This window comes from Nerophis ophidion, linkage group LG01 (genome assembly GCF_033978795.1).
Source record: "Nerophis ophidion isolate RoL-2023_Sa linkage group LG01, RoL_Noph_v1.0, whole genome shotgun sequence".
In the NCBI taxonomy this organism is placed as follows: Eukaryota; Metazoa; Chordata; class Actinopteri; order Syngnathiformes; family Syngnathidae; genus Nerophis; species Nerophis ophidion.
In genome coordinates, this window is record NC_084611.1 from 74718780 (window position 1) to 74744378 (window position 25599).

Below are 25599 nucleotides of genomic sequence, written 5' to 3' on the forward strand. Positions count from 1 at the left end.
GTGTTGCAATGTTAATATTTCATCATTGATATATAAACTATCAGACTGCGTGGTCGGTAGTAGTGGGTTTCAGTAGGCCTTTAATGCTCTATCTGTATTTCCTTTTGTTTTCTTTTTTTGGTCTTGAAAGTGCCTTGACTTTTGTGGGAATTATAAACTGAAGTTTGTTGTTCAGGGCTTCACGGTGGCAGAGGGGTTAGTGTGTCTGCCTCACAATACGAAGGTCCTGCAGTCCTGGGTTCAATCCCGGGCTCGGGATCTTTCTGTGTAGAGTTTGCATGTTCTCCCCTTGAATGCGTGGGTTCCCTCCGGGTACTCCGGCTTCTTCCCACCTCCAAAGACATGCACCTGGGGATAGGTTGATTGGCAACACTAAATTGGCCCTAGTGTGTGAATGTGAGTGTGAATGTTGTCTGTCTATCTATGTTGGCCCTGTGATGAGGTGGTGACTTGTCCAGGGTGTACACAGCCTTCCGCCCGATTGTAGCTGAGAGAGCCTCCAGCGCCCCCTGCCACCCCAAAAGGGAATAACCTGTAGAAAAATGGATGGATGGAGTTTATTGTTGAATTGAAAAAAAAATAGCTGGTTGCCCTTTAAGATGACGTCACTGCGGTTTCCTCCACCGATTGGTTGGTGTCGTCAGCATGTTCTCGCCTCTGATTGGCTACCCGGGACATGACACTTTCCTGCTATCGAGTCAATGCTGCGAAAGTTTACTTTCGGCATCACCCGACTCTTGCAACATTGGACCCAAGTGCGTGCCAGAGAAGTTGTTGTTTTAACCATTGTGGCGCAGCACGTGAACAATCCCATGTTTCCTCTTCTCGAAAGTTCTCTCATAGTTTTTAGTTGCATTTCTTCCCGAGTTTGAGTCGACTTTTTCTATCACTTCAGATTATAGAAAGGGTGGAGGGGGGGGCTCTACTTTTAGTCGAGTTTTAATTTTTTTTTTTTTTTTTTTTTTTTTAGCCAACAACTTGTGTGGGAAAAGTGAAGCTAAGTAGAAGAATAAGCGCGGTGTGTCCACAGCAACATGCCGATTAGGCGTTTTGGGGGTCACAGGTCTCTCGTGTCGCGCTCTAATTCGCCAAAACTCTCGTATGGTTACTCGACAATGAACGTTTCAAGAAGCGGATACCGTGTTTTCTCTGCCAACTCCAGCACCGCCTCCGTGCAGCTGGCCAAGAAGATAACAGAGTAAGTACACTTTCCATTGTTGTAATGTTTTGTTTCTAGCTGGCTAACTGCTATTAGCATGAGGCGACCTGGCTTTTCTTTCATGTGCGCATGCGCACTACCTCACCACCCCGAAAAGAAAAAAAGCCACGATAATTTACCTTGCATCTTAAAAATAACATTTAGTAATTTTTTAGTAGTAAAAAAAGTATTAAAAGCCTACTGAAAAAAGATTTTCTTATTTAAACGGGGATAGCAGGTCCATTCTATGTGTCATACTTGATCATTTCATTGCCATATTTTTGCTGAAAGGATTTAGTAGAGAACATCTACGATAAAGTTCGCAACTTTTGGTTGCTAATAAAAAAGCCTTGCCTGTATTGGAAGTAGCAGACGATGTGCGCCTGACGTCACCGGTGTGAGGGCTCCTCACATCCGCACATTGATTCCAATCATGACCACCAGCAGCGCGAGCGATTCTGACCGATAAAGCGACAATTTCCCCCATTAATTGGAGCGAGGATGAAAGATTCGTGGATGAGGATAGTGAGAGTGAAGGACTGTGTTGGAGCCACTATGGATTGAACTTTCACAGTATCATGTTAGACCCGCTCGACATCAATTGCTTTCGGTCCCCTAGAGGGGGGGGGTTGCCCACATTTGAGGTCCTCTCCAAGGTTTCTCATAGTCGATCATCGTCACTGGCGTCCCACTGGGTGTGAGTTTTCCTTGCCCTTATGTGGGTTCTTCCGAGGATGTCGTAGGCGTAGTGGTTTGTACAGTCCTTTGAGACATTTTTGATTTAGGGCTGTATAAATAAACATTGATTGATTGATAGAAGAAAAAAAAAAGACGAGGGCAGGAGCGATTCAAATGTTATTAGACACATTTAGTAGGATAATTCTGCAAAATCCCTTATCTGCTTATTGTGAGACTAGTGTTTTAGTGAGATTATAAAGTCATACCTGAAAGTCGGAGGGGTGTGGTGACCGCCAGTGTCTCTGAGTGAAGCCATGGAGGAACCAAGAAAGTCGCAGCTGCCTCTTTGACAGTTGCTGCAGGAAGAACGACACAAGCTCCACTCATGTTGACGGTAAGAGCCAACTTAATACCACAATTTTCTCACCGAAACCTGCCGGTTGACATGTGGCAGAGAAAAATGTTCGCTTGACCACTCTGTTCGGTTTTAAAGCTTCACAACAAACATAAAAACACAGGTTGTGTTTGTGAAGCTACAGCCGGCCGAAATACACCGCTTTCCACCAAATGTATTCTTCTTTGTAGTATCCATTGTGAATTGAATAAATTGCAAAAGATTCAGCAACACAGATGTCCAGAATACTGTGTAATTATGTGATTGAATCGGAAGAATTTTAGCCGTGAGTGGTGCGGGGATAAAATGTCCGTTACAACCAATGACGTCACAAGCACGCGTCAACATAAGCGCCATCATTCCGCGACGTTTTCAACAGGAAACTTAGCGGGAAATTTTGAATTGCAATTTAGTAAACTAAACCGGCCGTATTGGCATGTGTTGCAATGTTAATATTTCATCATTGATATATAAACTATCAGACTGCGTGGTCAGTAGTTGTGGGTTTCAGTAGGCCTTTAAATTAGTTTATTAGCCCTGCGATGAGGTGGTGACTTGTCCATGGTGTACTCCGCCTTCCGCCCGAATGCTGCTGAGATAGGCTCCAGCACCCCAGGCAACCCCTTAGGCAGTGGTTCTAAAATTGGGGTACACGTACCCCTGGGGGTACTTGAAGGTATGCCAAGGGGTACGTGAGATTTAAAACAAATATTCTATAAATAGCAACAATTCAAAAATCCTTTATAAATATATTTATTGAATAATACTTCAGCCAAATATGAATGTTAGTTCATAAACGGTAAAAAGAAATGCAACAATGCAATATTCAGCGTTGACAGCTAAATTTTTTGTGGACATGTTCCATAAATATTGATGTTATTTTTTATTTTTTTTGTGAAGAAATGTTTAAAATTAAGTTCATGAATCCAGATGGATCTTTATTACAATCCCCAAAGAGGGCACTTTAACTTGATGGTTACTTCTATGTGTAGAAATCTTTATTTACAATTTAATCACTTGTTTATTTTTCAACAAGTTTTTTGTTATTTATATATCTTTTTTTCCAAATAGTTCAAAAAAGACCACTACAAATGAGCAGTAGTTTGCACTGTTATACAATTTAATAAATCAGAAACTGATGACATAGTGCTGTATTTTACTTCTTTATCTCTTTTTTTTCAACCAAAAATGCTTTGCTCTGATTAGGGGGTACTTGAATTAAAAAATGTCCACAGGGGGTACATCACTGAAAAAAGTTTGAGAACCACTGCCTTAAGGGACAAGCGGTAGGAAATGGATGGATGGAAGTTTATCGATACGTCTTTCAGTTTCGGGTTGTAAAAAGAACAGGGGTGTCCTAAGTGCAACCCAGAGCTAGTTTTTACTGGCCCACATTATATTCTGGAATTTAAGATGTACACTATTTGCATTATCACCTCTAACACACAACCTAAGAATGTTGATGTTTTGTTTGGATAATTTAGAATATATGGTAGGTAAGTATTTATTGTTATTGCACAAGTACAACAAAACTTTGTATTAAAGTTAAAGTACCAACGATTGTCACACACACTAGGTGTGGTGTAATTTGTCCTCTGCATTTGACCAATCCCCTTGTTAACCCCTTGGGAGGTGAGGGGAGCAGTGAGCAGCAGCGGTGGCCACACCAGGGAATCATTTTTGGTGATTTTTGGTGATTTAACCAAAAATTCCAACCCTTGATGCGGAGTGCCAAGCAGGGAGCTAATGGGTCCCATTTTTATAGTCTTTGATATGACTCGGCCGGGGTTTGAACTCACAACCTACCGATTTTTTATTTTCCTGAGGAAACTCTCCTGAAAGAATCAATAAAGTACTATCTATCTATCTATCTATCTATCTATCTATCTATCTATCTATCTATCTATCTGTCTGTCTGTCTGTCTGTCTGTCTGTCTGTCTGTCTGTCCGTCCGTCCGTCCGTCCGTCCGTCCGTCCGTCCGTCCGTCCGTCCGTCCGTCCGTCCGTCCGTCCATCCATCCATCCATCCAAGGGCAGACACTCTAACCACTAGGCAACTGAGTACGTTTCAGCACAAACCCGTTCAAGATTAGACAAACAAACAGTATACAGGGTTACAGAACCGGAACGCCGATGGGTCGCCACAAGGCGCCCCGTAAAAGATGGGAAAAAGGTCAACGCTGGGGGAAGATGAGTAAAAAGAATACAATCTAGACTGGGCTCCTAAGGGTTCCTAGTCTGGAATGGGAAAAGACCTCCATAGCAAAGCACATATGCATATTACAACGTACATCTCGAGACTAGCAACAGAGGGGAGGGAGTGGGGGCCGCGGTGGAAGGCTGCAGCTCTTCAGGCGCTGCCCAGCCGTCAATCACCCCTAAGGGATTTACGTGAAGGGCATTGGATGGGGTGGGGTTTGTGTGTACAGCCTTTATTTTCGTGGATACGTGTGTAAGCCTGCTGCGTGTCTCTGTTCTACGGCTTTGATGTTGTGCAGTCCCTGGTCCAAAGTCAACAGCAACCGATATGCGTCCATGAAAGACAAGAAGGGAGTTTGTTGTGTCTTCGCCGCACTGTCCTTCGGGAGAGTCTCGAAGCCAGGGAAACAATCAAGTTGGAATGTTTTGTATTCAAGTAAAAATAAAATTTGCGTTTCACTCTAAATTGTCGATGACTGGTCCGATGTTATCCAAATCACAAGAGTGTCCACAGTTCTTCCCGCATCCTCTACTAATCATTTGTGGCAGCTTTGGGGTACTTTGAAGACTGCCAGCAACTTCCCATTTGTCGACAAATTGGAGCCACACTTAACAAACCAGAGCAACGCTATATTGGTTTCAGCATCTTTAATGTCCAAAATGTAATGCTGTGGACCCTCCCATCCATCCATTTCCTACCGCTTATTTTCTTTGGGGTTGCAGGGGACGCTGGTGCCTATCTCAGCTACAATCGGGCGGAAGGCAGGGTACACCCTGGACAAGTCGCCACCCCATCGCAGGCTTTTATGGTCACATTGTGGTTATTCTCGATGTTACAGTACTTGTCAACAATGCAACTGAAATAAGATGACTGTCATTTCCATTTACTGATCCAAATAATACTATTAAAAAAATAAGAAATGCAGTAGTACCTTAACGTACGAGGTTAATTGGGCCTGTGACAGAGCTCTTTACTAAAAAGACTTGTATCTAAAGTAAAAATTTCCCATTTAAATTTTTAAAATCAATATAATTGGTGCTTGTAACTCCAAAGACAGCTGTTATCTCAAAACACTAGACGAGTACTTCTTAAAGGTTATTTTTAATCTATTCCTTACTGAGTAGAGAAGGTAAAACAATGCTCCCAGAAGCATCAGAGAGAACCATCTTTCTATTTTCCATACCTGTTGTCTTCGTTAGAGTCACCGGTGAGCTTGAGCCTATCCCAGCAGACCTTAGGTGCAATCACAGAGCACATTTAGACAAACAACTATTACCACACACTTTTATGCATATTGACAATTTAGAATCTCTGATTAACCTAACATACATGTTTTTGAGACGTCTGGTATTATTGTACGATCAAGTCCAAAGGTTCTCATCTACTCCCCCCCCACCCAATGAACAGTATATTCCTTGTGTTTGCGAGCATTCAAGACAGATTCCAGAATGTCAACTGGGCGAGGCCCCAGAGGCAGGTTCACAGTTCAATTCTGTTTCTGTTGTCACCAAGCCAAACCTCCACTCAATAGTCTGCAGTAGTTACTGCTTATTAATGATGAACTCACATTGGAGTTCACTCACACGCAATTTTGTTGCACAGCTTTTGGAAATTTTCTAACGTGTAGGCTTGCTCAAAATGTTGTGTGCACATTTCAATGCCGATGCAGCTTTAGTTTTTGAGTCTTCTGTCTTTGCAAAAGTGCTGAGTCATTTATACTCTCATTGCCAATCCGTCTACAATAATGTATATAAGAATTTGAAAATTGCGAGTTGCAACCTTTTAAACATATGCAATGCTACATTAAAACAAAACAAATGAGAAGTGTTCAAATTTAATTGAGTACACCAGGTTTAGCAAAAGACAATAAACAACAACCTTCAGAAACTGAGGTTAAAGTTATATAAAAAAAAAAGTAGGTATGCGCGTTGGTAATAAGTCAGTCTTAAATTGCCCTCATACACTTCTTCACCTACAAATTAAGAGTGTCCCGATGCAACTCTTTCACTTCTAATATTTATACCAATATTACAACCTTGAGTATTGGCCAAAGTCATTATGTTATCAGCAAGAATCATAGTACATAATTTTGATAATATGTAGTGTGGGATGTTAGAAAAAACTTAAGCATGTGAAATTACCCAGAGAACAATGGTATGATAAACACGAACCTAATTATAGACTTATGCTGTCTTTAAATCGAACTGGATGGGTAATTTGTTTTTTGGTGACACCTAGTGGCCACAATAATTTATGAAGTTAAGATCGTGGCGCTGTAAATTAAATGATACACACCTTTTTTTTTACTGGATGTGTTCTAATACGATACGGCTTTGGAGGCGTTGTGTAAGTAATATGCAACTATAATTACAACTATAGGGATGGCGTGGTGCAGTGGGGGAGTGGCCGTGCGCAACCAGAGGGTCACTGGTTCAAATACCACCTAGAACCAACCTCGTCACGTCCGTTGTGTCCTGAGCAAGACACTTCATCCTTGCTCCTGATGGGTGCTGGTTGGCGCCTTGCATGGCAGCTCCCTCCATCAGTGTGTGAATGTGTGTGTGAATGGGTAAATGTGGAAGTAGTGTCAAAGCGCTTTGAGTACCTTGAAGGTAGAAAAGCGCTATACAAGTACAACCCATTTATCATTTTAATTATTTGATACTTGTTCATTTTTGAAAAATGTGCTGTTTTAGATTGCAATATTGTTCAACTAACGACACTTATTGCATATTTATAGCTTGTGTGCTATTGTAGAGTAGTTCCTTGTAGCTTACAGTAAAGCCTATCATGTTTACATTTTATAATTACATCACTAAAGTAGAAGAAAATAGCAACCATGTCTGCTTATTGGAGTACATTCAGCTATTAACTTGCAAGTCAACACACTGCTGGACGGCTTGTATCAGTGTTTATAGCACAGATTTTAGATGCAAGCCGGCCCAATTTTTGTTTTTTAGCTGACAACAAACCAATATCAGATCAGTATAACCCAACTATAAATAGAAACTGAATATCCTTAAAGTCCATGCATTTTTCAAACAAAAATAAAAAAATCTTGGATCTGCAACAAAAATATTTTGCCCATCCTTCAACAGTTGTGTTATTTGTTTTCTGCGTAAGCTTGCTAACTAACTAACTAACTAACTAACTAACTAACTAACTAACTAACTAACAAAACCCTAATGAAAATATAACCACTGCAGTTGAGGTGAAATTAAATGAATCATTATTGTTTGTGGTTTTAACCTTCTTCTGCTTGTCTTTTTCTTAGACGCTTGGGTGTAGAGTTGGGCAAGTCGGTTGTATACCAAGAGGCGAATGCAGGTCAGGCTTGGTTAGAAAGAGAGAGAGAGAGAGAGAGAGATCTCATCCACCATCATCTAAACCCAGATTTTTGGGCTGTTTACAGAGACCAAAGTGGACGTGAAGGAGTCTGTTCGTGGACAAGACATCTTCATCATTCAGACCATTCCTAGGTGAGACCAAGGATCATGTCAATGTTCTGAATCCTCAAAAAAAAATTGTAAAATAGTGCATTTCAACACACACTAATTGAAAGAAACAGAAACACAAAATAGGGTAAAATTGATCAGCCATGCAAAAAATCTTGGAATAACCTTGCTGTCTAGACTGCCACATAAGCACTCTTTCAGCTGATCAAAATTATTTGCCTAAAATGTCCAATGCACTCTAAGGCAAAAGACAATTAAATGTGTAATCTATGGCAGGGGTGTCCAAACTACGGCCCGCGAGCCAAGTGCGGCCCACCATGACAGCACAGCTATTAATTATATGTCACAATGTAAACAACCTTGCCTAGTCATGGTGCCGAATAAAAATGCAACCAGCACAAAATTCGACAAAGGTGATCACACAGCCTGCTCACGAAACGTAGTGGATACTACAAAACAACCTCCTATCACCATAAAAAAAAATGATGATGGGAAAAATGCAAAACACTGTATCCACACTTATCCATAAATGGCACTTTTTAGCGGCTTGATATTTGATTGATTACAAAACTTTTAAGAATGTCATCCCACATGTAAACAGGGTAGGAGTTGAACGTTCACATAATCTTAATAACCAATTTTAATATATATTAATTATATATATTATGTATCCACTACATTACACTATGTACACACACACACATATATATATATTTATATATATATATATATATATATATATATATATATATACATACATACATACAGAGCCTCACCCAGTTCGAAATCTTCATGTGGTATAGGGGAGTGGCTAGGGGCGTGGTCATTGTAATGTCTCACATCATTTGCATAATTGTTGATGATGCATATATATTAAGCCTAATAATAAGTTACATACATTTAAAAATAAGTCGGAATTATTAGTAATTATTTTACTAACATATTTTTGTTATATCGTTTTGCTCTATTTGTACAATTGTTGTTATTATACAATAGAACACAGGCTGTGTACTAGCATCTGTCTTAAAAGTTGGGGAAGCTATTTTTCATCTATTAATTATGAGCACAGTCTCCAATAACAGATATAAAAGATATAAACATGCTTGATTTTAAAAAGAGAACTTCATTTAAAAAATTATAAATATCTCCATATCAACAGGAACAACGGAATGAAAGTTGAAAAGTGCTTTGGGTGTTTTGTATTTCTTGATTGCTGATTCGCTCTTTTTGCTGTCAATCAAAAAGGGATTCAGCCCAGACGGGTCATCCAATCATCATGCGGAAGCCCGGCGACTCCCTTTCAATCACTCTTATTTATTTGTTCAGCGTCCGTGGGTGGGACAAAGTCGGGTATTTATCCAATGATTGTCTTGTTTGGTTGCAGCACTGTGATGCTACCACGTCAATGAAAAAAGTTGTGCCAACGGTCGCCAAAGTAACTCATTCTAAAATAAAGTTAACCACATTCTGATGCATATAGTCAATTAAATGCAAACACAAAATAACATATTTGACCACTTTTTTATATTTTTTAGGGGGAGCTGAACTTCCCCTGCCGTCTTTAGCAATCGCCACAGCTGCATATCTGGCAAACTCGCGACATAATTAACTGCAACAATCGTTGTCATGAGTGATTCAGGAAAAATTCAACAATTTGGTGAGATTTGTCTTATTTCCAGCGTAGAAGCAAAGCCAAAACTGTGAGCTAATAAAGTGACAGCAAATAGCCTGGACAGCAGCCGAGAGACGATCTAACATCACTTTTAACGCCATCAGTTGGTACATGTTGCTGTGTTTACTGCATTTTCAGAATAGTAAGTTCAAATGAAAGCCTTTTATTCTATTCTGTTTAAAACGTATATTAAAGGGGCTGTATAGTTCGGTTGGTAGAGCGGCCGTGCCAGCAACTTGAGGTTTGCAGGTTTGATCCCCGCTTCCGCCATCCTAGTCACTGCCGTTGTGTTCTTGGGCAAGACACTTTACCCACCTGCTCGCAGTGCCACCCACACTGGTTTAAATGTAAAAATTTAAACCAGTACCAGCTGGTAGAGCTCGGAGGGATAGCTCGGTTGGTAGAGCAGCCGTGCCAGCAACTTGAGGGTTGCAGATTCGATCCCAGCTTCCGCCATCCTAGTCACTGCCATTGTGTTCTTGGGCAAGACACTTTACCCACCTGCTCCCAGTGCCACCCACACTGGTTTGAATGTAAAAATTTAAACCAGTACCAGCCGGTTTAGCTCGGAGGTATAGCTCGGTTGGTAGAGCGGCCGTGCCAGCAACTTGAGGGTTGCAGGTTTGATCCCCGCTTCCGCCATCCTAGTCACTGCCGTTGTGTTCTTGGGCAAGACACTTTACCCACCTGCTCCCAGTGCCACCCACACTGGTTTAAATGTAAAAATTAGATATTGGGTTTCACTATGTAAAGCGTTTTGAGTCACTAGAGAAAAAGCGCTATATAGATATAATTCACTTCACTTTACGTAGCATTTCTAAGGCAAGCTAGCTGTGGGTTTCAAACAACATACAGTATTTTGGAAAAAAGTCCTTCAGTATTTCCTACATTTCGAACAGACATTGAGAGACACATAACACTGATTAGTTAGTAACTATGTACAGGACACTGTGATGATTAAATGATAGTTAATGAACTGACGTTTTCAACTACAAGAAAAACATTAAGCTCTACCAATTTCATAATATTATCTCAGGTATGTTTTCTGATTTTTTTGCATGCTTGTTGTAGAATTTTACATTACATTTTTAATGAAGATAATGCTAGTAAAGTATCTATAAAAAAAAACCTTTGAATTCTGTGGTAGTTTTCATGGGACATGTAAGTGTCTAAAAGGCATCCAAAAGAGGTTAGTAGATGAGAGGTCAAATATAACGTAACATGTATTTTGGGGTTTGCATGGCAGCACTTAATGCTGATAGAAATGTTCTTTGTTTTCCTCAATTTTCCTATTTTTTTTCCTCAAAGGGTTCGGTCACATTTCAGTGTATGCCATATACTGTACAGTGTTGTAATGAAAAGCTGCTTTCACAGAGCGAGGGCATAACACAGGGTTCGGCAACCCGTGGCTCCGAAGCCGCATGCGGCTCTTAGATCACTCTGATGTGGCTCAGCCCCATACTTGCCGACCGCCCGGAGAAGTCCGATAGATTTCCAATTTTAATGTCTCTATCAGAAATTTCCCGGGTGAACATTTTTCGATTTTCACCCAGACACCAACTTTGACGGCGCTCTGTGATGACAATGCCTCTAACACCCTTTCTACATGTCATCGCGCCAGGATTTTATCCATGCTATCTGCGTGCTGGCCGTCCGGTCACATTTTGGATGCGACCTCTTTCTGAACGCATTTGTAACTGCAAGGCATACTTGTTCAACAGCCATGCAGGTCACACTGAGGGTTGTGATATAAACAACTTGAACACTCTTACTAATATGCGCCACACTGTGAACCCACACCAAACAAGAATGACAAACACATTTCAATACAACATCCGCACTATAACACAACATAAACACGACAGAACAAATACCCGGAATCCCATGTATCCCAACTCTTCCGGGCTTCATTATACACCCAGCTAACACCAACCCAACGCCCCCCCAACCCCGCCCACCTCAACCGACACACGGAGGGGTGGGGGAGGGGGTTGGGTTGGTGGTAGCTGGGTGTATAATGGAGCCCGGAAGAGTCAGGATACGTGGGATTCTGGGTATTTGTTCTGTCGTGTTTATGTTGTGTTGTAGTGCGGATGTTCTCCTGAAATGTGTTTGTCATTCTTGTTTGGTGTGGGTTCACAGTGTGGCGCATATTAGTAAGAGTGCTAAAGTTGTTCAAACGGCCACCCTCAGTGTAACCTGTATTGCTGTTGAATAAGGATGCCTTGCAGTCTCTTACGTGTGTCTGCAATAGCCTCGTCAAACAATTCTTTGGGCTGGCAAGCTACTTGTAAAAGCTGTAGAGGGCGGTAGTGACATCATTGTACGCCCTTATTATTGTTCAATTGGTGAACACCAGCGTACATTCGAGAGAATAATTACTCTGAAATTCTAGAGAATAATTACTCTGAAATTCCGGAATCTCCTGGGAAAATTGGGACGGTTGGCAGGTGTGACGCTGTCAAGCGGCATTCATATAAAACTCGCGGGCCGCACTAATATTAGATTTTCATGTTAAGGTGCGGGGCGCGTCTCTGAGGCCCCTAGTTTATACATAGCACAAAGCAAAAAAAAAACTATGTATGCAGTATTATTTCATTATACATTTCAAAAGAGTTATGTGGCTACCATTGTTTTCTTTACTTTGTGAAACGGGTCAAAATGGCTCTTTGAGTGGTAAAGGTTGCCGACCCCTGGCATAACAGGTAGAGATGGGAATCTTTGGACACGATTCGATTACCTGAACAACAGTTAAATACATTTTGACATTCACTAAATTAATGGAAATGTCTGCAAAACTGGAACATACAGTAAGTGCTCTAGATAAAGGAGTTGGTCGTATCTCTCTGTGAGGTGGCTCTCTGCAGTCAGACACATTTTAGAACTGTCTGCATTACTTTATTTACAATAAATAATTGAATATTGATTATTCACATTTACTTATCTATTTTATAATTGTCCATGTCCAAAATACGATGCATCTAAAAATCGATTTGACCCCCCACCTCTAGTGCCAAATCTGAACTGTGGCGAGCCAACAAAAATAAGTGAATGCAGGGAAAACATTGTTTACCCAATTATTGTATCGTCACCCACTCCAATCTGGAAAAAAGTGAAGTGTAACCACCTGGCCTTAAAAAAAAGATGTTGGTTATACCTGTTTTTGAAGCCAAAAATTGCATCCAGTCGCCTGCCAAGAGCTGTTAGTAGACTAGATTTATGTGCTTTTTTGGCAGAGATGTCAACACCGCCATCATGGAGCTGCTGATTATGGCGTATGCCCTGAAAACTTCCTGCGCAAAGAACATCATTGGGGTCATTCCGTACTTTCCGTACAGCAAGCAGTGCAAGATGAGGAAGAGGGGCTCCATTGTTTGCAAGCTACTGGCCGCCATGTTGGCTAAAGCTGGTATGTGCACTCGCTTCTGCATTGGTGTGACTGATTAAAGTTGCAACTAAGTGGTGTAACTGCACTGCATCACACCGAGGGGTGTATTTTTTTGAATATTTGCACAGTGTTATGTATGCAGTTAGTTCAATTTAATCCCTCCAATGTTGCAGGACTGACTCACATCATCACCATGGACCTGCATCAGAAGGAAATCCAGGGCTTCTTTAGTTTCCCCGTTGACAACTTGAGAGCTTCCCCCTTCCTCATCCAGTACATCCAAGAAGAGGTGCATTACATTGGAATATTGTCCATTGGTGAAAAACAGACAGTTAAAGGCCTACTGAAACCCACTACTACCGACCACGCAATCTGATACGGCCTTTTTAGTTTACTAAATTGCAATTTTAAATTTCCCGCGAGTTCCTTGTTGAAAACGTCGCGGAATGATGACGCGTACGCGTGACGTCACGGACTGTCAGTAAATATTAGCGCTGCACCACTAGCGGCTAAAAGTCGTCTGCTTTAATCGCATAATTACACAGTATTTTGGACATCTGTGTTGCTGAATCTTTTGCAATTTGTTCCTTTAATAATGGAGACTATAAAGAAAAATGCTGTTGGTGGAAAGCGGTGGATTGTAGCTGTCTTTAGCGCCGAGACACAGCCGGTGTTTCTTTGTTTGTTGTGAAGCAGAGCGGTCAAGCGAACATGTTTTCTCTATGTCAACCAGCATGTTTTTGGATGGGGAATTTGTGATGTATATATCTTACCGAAGACATCAGTGGATTATTCGTCGTCCTGCAGCAGCTGTCAAAAAGGGCAGCTGTGAGCTTGGCTCCTCGGCGTGTTCACCGCAGCCATCCGACCTCGAGGTATGTCTTTACAATCTTTAAAATCTCACTAAAACACTATTAAAACAATAAGCTGACAAGGGATCTTTCAGAATTATCCTAGTAAATGTGTCTAATTACATCTGAAACGCTCACACTGCCGCCGCCCAGAGCCGTCGCTTTTTTTTTTTTTTTTTTCCTTCCTTATTCCTTCACTATCAATAACCTAATTCACAAATCTTTCATCGTCGCTCAAATTAATGGGGAAATTGTCGCTTTCTCGGTCTGAATTGCTCTTACTGATGGTGGCTCCCGTTATAAACAATGTGAATATGTGTGGAGCCCTGCAACTCGTGACGTCACGCGCACATACTTCCGGTAAAGGCAGGGCTTTTCTTTTAGCGACCAAAAGTTGCGAACTCTATCGTCGATGTTCTTTACTAAATATTTTCAGCAAAAATATGGCAATATCGCGAAATGATCAAGTATGACATAGAATGGACCTGCTATTCCCGTTTAAATAAGAAAATCTCAATACAGTAGGCCCTTAATGCAGTTGTATGTTATGTATGAGACAATGTAAAGTAATACAGATCGTTTTGCTCTTTCCCACACTTCTCAGATCCCAGACTACAGGAATGCTATCATTGTCGCAAAGTCGCCGTCGGCTGCGAAGAGGTACTGACACAAGTTGCAATGTTGACATCATCCAGTTTTGCATATTTTTGTTTATCTTTTCCCTGTGCTCTCATAGTGGATCTTGTCTTTGCTGTTGTCGGTTTCTTCTGTTCCAACATCCCTCTGCTCTCTTTTTGACTTGCCTATGTGTGTGTTGATACACGTCGTGTTTGTCAGTCCCTTTGACTCTCGTGTGTCTCAGGGCGCAGTCCTACGCCGAGAGGCTTCGGCTCGGCCTGGCCGTCCTGCACGGCGATGCAAACAATTTAGAGTCGGGCATGGCCGATGGCCCCACCTCGCCGCCGCCGTCTCGCCCCAGCGCTGGACACCCCGGCCTGGAGCTGCCACGTAAGACCGAGAACCTGCACGCCCACACACTTATGTACAGAATGTTGCCATGACATGTCAATCTTCCATGAGTAACGAAATATAACACTAAAGTTGAGTCCTCCTCCTTTCATACTTAAAAAAAGAGGTCAAACAATCATTAGTCAATAGTTTGGGTCTTTTCGCAGATAAAATACTATCTGTTCAATTACTGATACTTTGCATATGGGCCATTTCACCAAATCTGTGCTATTTGCTTGTTGTAACTCTCTTAAAGGACTCATGGTGTCTTTCAGTGATTCTCAAACTATGGTACAAGGCTCCATCTAGTGCATGGGTGTCAAACTCTGGCCCGTGGGCCAAATTTGGCCCGTCATGTAATTTTATTTGGCCCTTGAGGCAATATCAAATAAACATTAGAGCTGGCCCGCCGGTATTATACAGTGGCTGTGCCGCTGTAACACCGCATTTACCGCCAATATTCATACTTGCCAACCCTCCCGATTTTCCCGGGAGACTTCCGAAGTTCAGTGCCCTTCCCTGGGCAACCATTCTCCTGAATATCTCGCCATTTTCCACCCGGAAAACAATATTAGGGGCCGTGCCTTAAAGGCACTTCCTTTAACGTTTTGTAAAACCTGTCGTCACGTCCGCTTATCCTCCATACAAACAGCTTCAAAATGTAAGCGGCTTATACACACTCATAAGTGAGTGCAACGCATACTTGGTCAACAGCCATACAGGTGACACTTGAGGGTGGCCGTATAAACAACTTTAACACTGTTACTAATATGTCCCACACCATGAACCCACACCAAACAAGAATGACAAACACATTTCGGGAGAACATCCGTACCGTAACACAACAGAACAAATACCCAGGAGCCCTTGCAGCACTAACTTTTCCGGGACACTACAATACACGCTACCACCTAAAAGGTTAATTTGTTCAACCTTGGCCCGCGGCTTTGTTCAGTTTTAAATTTTGTCCCACACTGTATTTGAATTTGACACCCTTGAGCTAGTGGTACGCCAAAGATTTGATTCATTATTTAAATACTGTTTTCATGTTCAAACTGTGTGTAATGTTACAGTGGCCAAAAATATTAAATATTATTAAACCTCTACATTGTTTTAATGAATACTTAGGCCCACTACGCTACTGTATTTTACTGTTAGTCATTAGAGTGGTACTCGGAAAGTCAAGTGTTTCTGTAGGTGGTACTTTGTGAAAAAAGTTCAAGAACCACTATTTTAGATCAGTGGTTCTCAAATGGGGGGTACGCGTACCCCTGGGGGAACTTGAAGGTATGCCAAGGGGTACATGAATTTTTTTTTTTAAATATTCTAAAAATAGCAACATTTCAAAAATCCTTTATAAATATATTTATTGAAAAATACTTTAACAAAATATGAATGTAAGTTCATTAACTGTGAAAAGAAATGCAACAATGCAATATTCAGTGTTGACAGCTAGATTTTTTGTGGACATGTTCCATAAATATGAATCCAGACGGATCTCTATTACAATCTCCAAAGAGGGCACTTTAAGTTGATGATTACTTCTATGTGTACACATCTTTATTTATAATTGAATCACTTGTTTAGTTTTCAACAAGTTTTTAGTTATTTGTATATCTTTTTTTCCAAATAGTTAAAGAAAGACCACTACAAATGAGCAATATTTTGCACTGTTATACAATTTAATAAATCATAAAGTGATGACATAGTGCTGTACTTTATTTCTTTATCTTTTTTTTTCAACCAAAAATGCTTTGCACTGATTAGGGGGTACTTGAATTAAAAACATTTTCACGGGGGGTACATCACTGAAAAAAGGTTGAGAACCACTGTTCTAGATGACTGAAAATTCACTGACCAGTTCTCTGTATGTATTTTCTGTTACTGAAAATGAATTTGGCTCTCACATCCCATTACAGCAATTAGTTTTTGAGTACTGGGTAGAGAACTAACTGTACTTGAAACACCCCCTTTCCATTGCCAAATTCGATAAGTCACTCCCTCTTTTTGTGACAACATCTACAGAACTGGAGCCTATTTCTCAGCATAGACAGTGTGGATAAAGGCAAAGTTCAATTTTAGGAGGTGACAAATGCCGGTTTTCCAGTGTTCAAGGTGGGGTTAAACAATATAAATTTGCGGACAATAAACCGTTTCATACTATCTTTATAACATGATAATTAATGCATGGTGATGACACATTTTAGTTGTCCTGTCCTGAAAATTTGGCAGAGACAAGCGAACAAATGCACTTCCAAATGCAGCGTCCTCGCTAAGTCGTTTCTAAGTCCGCAATAATCGCTTCCACGACGGCAAATAAACAACTTTTTTCTTACAAGTATCATCCCTTTGAGGACGAGGAATAGCGAAGCATGGTACACAACACACCGCAGGTGGATACAATAAACCATGCTAAGTGGTCTTAAGTTAATGGGTAAATCGATTCACATAGCAACTGTAACAATACCAATTATTAGCCATATAGAGTTGATGCTACAATGATTAGATACATATTTTTATTATCACAACATCTTTTGTTGTATTTTTTATTTTTTACCTGCTTAACCAACTTTAAGGACAGAAAACAAGGGATTCAAATCAGAGCTAATTGTAGGAAAATGTTTAAATATTGAATTGATATATTACACCGCCATCCGGTGTTTTTGTTTATAATTGCAGTCAAAAATGTAATCATTCAATGCTCTTGAAAATTTGAAGTATCAGCATTGGTATGACCAATACTGACCCTGTAAGTACTCGGTATTGGATCGAAACCCAAATTTGTAGCATCACCCAACAGTAACGTAAATTATTCAAACGACAGAAGAATTCTTATTGCATTTTAACAGAAGTGTAGATTGAACCATGTTACAACAGAGAGTAACTAGGTAGTAACAGAAAATTAGCAAGTAGATTAATATTACTTTGGAGAAAATAGTACAACCGTAATTTACGCAAATTTTTATTGCACATGTCAGTGGCCAAAATGGGAACATTTGTAACCCGTTTTAAAATATATTTTAGTTATTATTAGTTATCGCAGAAGGCTGCAATATATATTGTCCAACATTTTTCAGGCCGTATCATCTAGTTCAGTGATTCTCAAACTGTGGGGGCTACGAGTGGTACGCTAAAAAATCACTTTATCAAATATTCAAACACAGTGTTAGTGTTTTAATTGTGTGTAATATTACAGTAGCCAAACATAGGTAATATACTTTTAAAATAAATCCTTCGCCTTGTTTTCCAATAATATTTAGGTCTATTTTTTAGTTTTAATGTTGGTCATTATCGTGGTACTTGGACAGCCAATTGTTTTCTGAGGTGGTACTTGGTGAACAAAGTTAGATAACTACTGGTTTAGTTAATTCAAGGTGGTTTAGTTTAATTGATCAAATTGTATTTATTAAATATTTAATGTAAAGGACACTTTCTTCACGGGAAAAAACGTAGTCTGGGGACACAAATGACATCTATTTGTTGAACTGGCCCAAATGTTTGTGTTTTTAACTGCTCCAATGTGCCTTTCACTACATTATTATTGTGTTGTTATTTACAGCCAACACAGGCAGCAGATCTCGTGTCCCATTTCCAGGGATTGAGCTTCCAAGTATGATCATGCTTAACGCCTGAATCCATTTCTGCTTCTTGTTGATTGGGGACGCTTCCTTGCATGGAGCTTGGAATGTGTTCACGCCCTTCCTAGACTTTTTGGCTAACATGAACTTTAAAAAAAAAAAAAAATCTGCTTAGTATCAGATACATAAGAAAGGCGGTACGTCTGCGGTAACAGAAAGGTTGCTTCCACATGTACCTGCTCGTTGAAGAAATTCATATTGAACATTGTTAGTTAATGGTAATATTTTAGACAAAAACATAGCCTTGGCAGAGACATGCACCAATAATTGTTATTTTGAATCAGCTGATTGCAGTTTATGAGTAAGTACTAACTACAGTAAAAACAATTGTTTAAAAGTAAGCTTTGTGTCCTGTCAACATGTGCGGGTAATGTTCTTTGCTGCCTGGAGGGGATGCTGCCATAGGTGTGGTGGGTTGCATCGCTTGCGTCAATGATTATTTGGTATCCCTTAATTTACTTCAGTGATAAGCATTAACCCTAATCTCTCACTTGCTTATTTTTGTAATTTTGCACATCCTAGAATTACTGTGGGATTCCAAATAATGATCGACTGGTTCTTGAAAGATAAGCGCTTCTGTGGACCTTCACTTTATAAATCTTTAAAATGGTAATATGGATGAAAAATGAGTGCAAATCAGTCTGTTTTGTGTTTTTTTTTACATAAAATCCTATGGTTGTGCACTGTGTGTGAAAGCGGCAATGATGGGTTAAATAATGGTCTTGCATGCTGTTATTGCAGGTTTGAACCAAATTTCTTCTCAACATGTCTTTTTTTCCGCCCTGTGGAATCTGCCCCTCGTTGCTTTTGCAAAGTTGCCATCTGTTTTGGGGGGTAAATGCGGGTGTTCTTCTGTCTTTTAGTAATGATGGCCAAGGAGAAGCCACCCATCACTGTCGTCGGAGATGTGGGCGGACGAATCGCCATCATTGTTGTAAGACTGGATTTGACTACTCCCTAAGTATTAAAAGTAGCTTAGCAATCGATTCCTCCTTGTGCAAATCAGTAGTATACAAACAAACTGTATTACAGCTTTATTGTAAATTTCAAATATAACTATTACTCCCGTCATATTCAATCAATCAGAACTTCCTTTATATGGCACTTTTCAGACACAAGCAAACTGCAACACAACACTTTTTTCTCATTTTTAAAGGTAAAGAAAGAAAACGCACTCTGGTCACCATTGACAATAACAAAACCTGGCAACGCCACCTTTAAGACAGCTGCACTGGAGAATAAATAAAAATTACCATTTGTAAAAAAAAAAAAAAAAAAAAAGTTATTACAATTTTAGTCTCAAAGTTACAGCATGAGAAATATTTTTAAAGCAGTAAGTTTAGAGTTAAAAATAAACTGCAAAACATATTTTATGTGTTAAGATTTGTGCTGTCAAATTTTAATAAAAAAATCAGATGATCACACTTTTTGATTTGGACAAAAATTGCTTGCATATAATTGATTGAATTAACTAATTTAGTCAGAATGTATAGTTGTGGATGTACAGTATAGTTATAGGTTGCAAAGGTGTACTGTACTGTTTAAATTATACATTTTTTGGTTGAGCTAAATCAAAGGGGCTGTTTGCAACTTGCTTAAAGTGGGTGAATGTATTTTTCAGTAAATGGACATATTTAAATTATAAGTTTTAAACAATATTAATATAATTACAATTATCTCAGTTGAATCACTGAAAATGAAATGGATATCATAAATTATTAAAGGTAAATGCCATATTTTAGTCAAACCATTTATATTAAAAGTAAAACAACACTTTAATCTCATGGAGATTTGTTCCAAATTCCCTTTGGTGTTATATACTGTCAACTCGGCAACAATCATAAAAAGTGTCGCTGTACAAAAGTCTCTGGACCTTACTGTTGCGAGTTTCACAACAACGTTGATAGCAAAGGCTGGAAAAATTTGGTCATATTTACTGAACCCCTCAAATGTTTTGACATACTTGTTGCTACAGTATACAGTATATGAATTATATATATATATATATATATATATATATATATATATGTATATGTATATATACAGTATATATGTGTGTGTGTGTGTGTACATTTATATACTTGTATGTACATACATATATATATATATATATATATATATATATATATATATATATATATATATATATATATATATATATATACAGTATATATATATATATATATATATACAGTATATATATATATATGTATATATATATATATTAACACACACGCAGTGCATCCAAAAGTATTGACTTTTTCCACATTTTGTGATGTTACAGCCTTATTCCAAAATGGTATATTTAATTTTTTTCATCAAAATTCTACACACAATACTCCATAATGACAGTGTAAAGAGATTTTTAAAAGGTTTTTTCGATTTGTTATCTTTTAGCACCGTATATCATAAATAAAATTGCTCAGCTGTCCGAGGATTTTTCCGTTCAACTTTGCGACATCATTATCATTAGCGGACGATGCTCAAATCTAATATGCACAAATTTCAAAATGGAATAAGTTCATTTTCGTATTTAAAAATGTACACTCAATACACCGTGATGAAAATTTGAGGTGTTTTTTTTTTTTTTTTTGAAAGAAAAAAAATCACAATGGGTGCCAGATATTATGTTTGTAGAAAATAAAGCAGCGCTCTTCACCAGGCCAATACCATCCCTACAGGGAATCATGGTGCTTTGGAGATGGTTTTCTGCGGAAGGAAATGGGGGACTAAATAGGATAGAGGAAAAGATGAATGCAGCTATGCACAGAGACATCCTGGATGAAATCAAACGATTCATACCCAACTGCTTAAAGATAGGTGTGCCAAGTTTGCGGCATGTAATTGCTGCCAAAGGTACATCAACAAAGTATTGAGCAAATTCTGTGAATACTTATGTGCAAGTGATTTTTTTTGTTTGTTTAGTTTTAATGAATTTTGAAAACTTCACATTGTCTTTATGGGGTATTGTCCGTAGAATTTTGAGGACAAAAGTAAATTTATTCAATTTTGGATTTAGGCTGTAACATAACAAAATGTGGAAAAAGTGAAGCACTCTGAATACTTTATGGTTGCACTGTACAATAAATAGCATATTTAAGCGGAAATTGGTGATGGATTGTTTAATAATAAACACCACTTTTGAGCATAGTGATGGCGAGTTGACTTGAGGATACTAAAAGGCTAATTAATAACAACAAAACCCTTCTGTAATTATGTTAAAATAGCTGGAAATGTTCTGTGCTGATTAGAAAAGTCTTAAGTACTAAGTCTTAAGTATTCAGTTGATTATTTAATGTTCCTTTTAGTAGCAGATTCAGAATGATTCCAAGAAACGGCACAATGTGTCTTTTCACAGGACGACATCATCGACGACGTGCAGGAGTTTGTCGCGGCAGCAGAGATCCTGAAGGAGCGAGGAGCCTACAAGATCTACATCATGGCCACACATGGTTTGCTGTCTGCAGAGGCGCCGAGACTGATAGAAGAGTCTGCCATTGATGAGGTGAAATCCTGCTCCCATTCCTTCCTGTTCTACTGCACATTCAGGGCAAATATGCAGAACTATGTAAATTAGGGCCTGTTAGACGGGGTCGCTTATAGCAGGGGTCACCAACCTTTTTGAAACCAGGAGCTACTTCTTGGGTACTGATTATTACGAAGGGCTACCATTTTAATACACACTTAAATAAATTACCAGAAATAGCCAATTTGCTCAATTTACCTTTAACTCACTGATCATCTTAATGATTTCTCACAAAAAATATATATTTTTGATGACATGTTTTAAATAGGTTAAAATCCAATCTGCACTTTGTTAGAATATATAACAAATTGGACCAAGCTATATTTCTAACAAAGACAAATCATTATTTCTTCTAGGTTTTCCAGAACAAAATTTTAAAAGAAATTCAAAAGACTTTGAAATAAGATTTAAATTTGATTCTACAGATTTTCTAGATTTGCGGGAATAGATTTTTTTGAATTTTAATCATAAGTTTGAAGAAATATTTCACAAATAGTCTTTGTCAAAAAAACAGAAGCTAAAGTGAAGAATTAAATTAAAATGTATTTATTATTCATTACAATAAAAAAATAAATTAATTGAACATTGATTTAAATTATGAGGAAGGAATTTAAAAGGTATATGTGTTTAAAAATCCTAAAATCATTTTTAAGGTTGTATTTTTTCTCTAAAATTTTCTTTCTGAAAGTTATAAGAAGCAAAGTAAAAAAATAAATGAATTAATTTAAAAAAGTGTAGACCAAGTCTTTAAAATATTTTCTTGGATTTTCAAATTCTATTTGAGTTTTGTCTCTCTTAGAATTAAAAATGTCGAGCAAAGCGAGACCAGCTTGCTAGTAAATAAATACAATTTTAAAAATAGAGGCAGCTCACTGGTAAGTGCTGCTATTTGAGCTATTTTTAGAACAGGCCAGCGGGCTACTCATCTGGTCCTGACGGGCTACCTGGTGCCCATGGGCACCGCGTTGGTGACCCCTGGCTTATAGAAAGAGCTGTAATTACCATGTATTTTGAGCAAATCTTTACAAGTGGGCTGTTCAAGAGCAATCTGTGATGTGGCGCCCCCAGGTGGTGGTGACCAACACCGTGCCCCACGAGGTCCAGAAGCTGCAGTGTTCAAAGATCAAGACGGTGGACGTGAGCATGATCCTTGCCGAGGCCATCCGTCGCATCCATAATGGAGAATCCATGGCCTACCTGTTCCGGAACATCGCCGTGGACGACTGAGGCAACCGCACACACCAATTTCCACTCAATCATGAGCACACCCGTTCAACTTGTGTGGAACTGTAGGAACATTGCTCCTATAGAAACGTTATGTATCACTCACTGCCTCTCGGTATTCTTTCTATATCAACCAAAATAAATCTGAACTTCTCCGGGGAAACGTTCTTTTGAATCATGATTGGCACAATTAATCGGAAAAAAGTAAATATCATTTTTTTTAATTACTAAAAGAATATCTTAGCACAATCTGGTTACCTAAATAAGTTTAATTATTCAGGAATTAAATTGTACAAACACACTGTAAAATCACATATAAAATACATTTTTACAATTAAATACATCCATAAAAATTTTCGGGGCAGAGTCCAGTTACCTAAATTACTTTAATAAGGAAATATATTTTAAAAATGGACTGTAAATCTAAAAAGTACCTGTAAAATATATATTTTTTATGATTAAATGAATAAATAAAAAATTCCTTAGCTCAATCCCACTTCCTACATTAGGAACTAAATGCAGCAGAACATCACATGTACAATATTTTTCTTAAATCAAATGCATAGCTAAAGATAATTTTAGCACAGTTTCGTTACCTAAATTAGTTCAATCATTTTCAGAAATATATTGTATAAACTCAATGTAAAATCACTTACATACACAATATTCTTATTTTCCAATTATATAAATGTATAACAAATATTGTAGTACAGTCCTGTTACCTAAATTAGCTGAGAAACTAGAAACTAAATTGTATAAATACACAGTAAATCTTAAAATCACCTGTAAAATAAATCTTTACTATTAAATACATTTATAGAAAATACCTTAGCACAGTCCTGTTGACTACATTAGTTTAATTAGGATATAAATTAACCATAAAATGACCTGTCAACTTTTTTTTGTTTTAAAAATACATTTTTGTATGATACACATCTCAGCACAGTCATGTTATATAAATTAATTTTGTTATCTAGGACAGTGGTTCTCAACATTTTTTTAATTCAAGTACCCCCTAATCAGAGCAAAGCATTTTTGGTTGAAAAAAAGAGATAAAGAAGTAAAATACAGCACTATGTCATCAGTTTCTGATTTATTGAATTGTATAACAATGCAAAATATTGCTCATTTGTAGTGGTCTTTCTTGAACTATTTGGGAAAAAAGATATAAAAATAACTAAAAACTTGTTGAAAAAAAAACAAGTGATTCAATTATAAATAAAGATTTCTACACATAGAAGCAATCATCAACTTAAAGTGCCCTCTTTGGGGATTGTAATAGAGATCCATCTGGATTCATGAACTTAATTCTAAACATTTCTTCACAGATACATCTTTAACATCAATATTTATGGAACATGTCCACAAAAAATCTAGCTATCATCACTGAATATTACATTTCTTTTCACAGTATATGAACTTAAATTCATATTGTGTTGAAGTGTTTTTCAATAAATATATTTATAAAGGATTTTTGAATTGTTGCTATTTTTAGAATATTTAAAAAAAATCTCACGTACCCCTTGGTATACTTTCAAGTACCCCCAGGGGTACGCGTACCCCCATTTGAGAACCACTGATCTAGGAAAAAGTGTATAAATCAACTGTAAATCACATTTCTTAAATTACATGAATATATAAAAAAATATATTAAAACAGTCGCATTATCAAAATTTGTTTAATTAATTGGGAATGAATTGTATAAGTGGGTATTAAAAAAGCCTGTAAAAAATGTTTTTGAATGACATAGATAAAAAATATGTTTGCGCACTCCTAATACATAGATAATTTTGTAATATTTATTACGTTAATACAGTTTTTTCAGTCACTAATAAAATGAAGATAAATGCTTTGTGGCTATAATTCATGTGTTTGCTAATACCATGTTACAAACTCAACCTCCTTACTCCGATGCATCATCTTCGTCTTGGGAATTTTGGACAAAAATGAAATAAATTTATATAAATACTCATTCTTAATAGTTTGTTATGAGTATTATCAAATTTTAGAGTTGTAAAAAATGATATTTATTTTTTAGAGCGTTGCCATAAGCAAATAGCACCGATTCGGGGGAACCACCCAATGAACACCTTTAACTCTCGGTTGCAGTTTGGTTTGCAGCTGCCTGTTTAATTCAACGCTTGCATTCCATTTGTAGCCAACTTTATTTAACAGTACAATTGACAAAAGTTTGTTTCAAAGTTTTGCACTGACAAGATTTTATCATCACATTTTAATCTGCTATATCAGTGGTTCTCAACCTTTTTTCAGTGATGTATCCCCTGTGAACATTTTTTTAATTCAAGTACCCCCTAATCACAGCAAAGCATTTTTGGTTGATAAAAAGAGATAAAGAAGTAAAATACA

General features: G+C 38.1%; 1 protein-coding gene across 2 annotated transcripts; it reads left to right on the plus strand.

Annotated features, from left to right (window-relative positions):
* Positions 1-684: 684 nt before the first annotated feature.
* On the plus strand, positions 685-25599 carry LOC133559427 (phosphoribosyl pyrophosphate synthase-associated protein 1-like). Of its 2 annotated transcripts, XM_061911173.1 has the most exons (11): positions 685-1198; positions 7745-7797; positions 7883-7949; positions 12834-13006; positions 13159-13274; positions 14441-14496; positions 14699-14844; positions 18404-18454; positions 19346-19416; positions 21841-21987; positions 23077-25599. In XM_061911173.1, the coding sequence occupies exons 1-11, from the start codon at positions 1035-1037 to the stop codon at positions 23233-23235; spliced, it is 1203 nt and encodes a 400-aa protein (XP_061767157.1). In that variant the 5' UTR covers positions 685-1034; the 3' UTR covers positions 23236-25599. The 2 variants fall into 2 exon arrangements, with proteins under 2 accessions (XP_061767157.1, XP_061767166.1); XM_061911182.1 differs by lacking the exon at positions 18404-18454.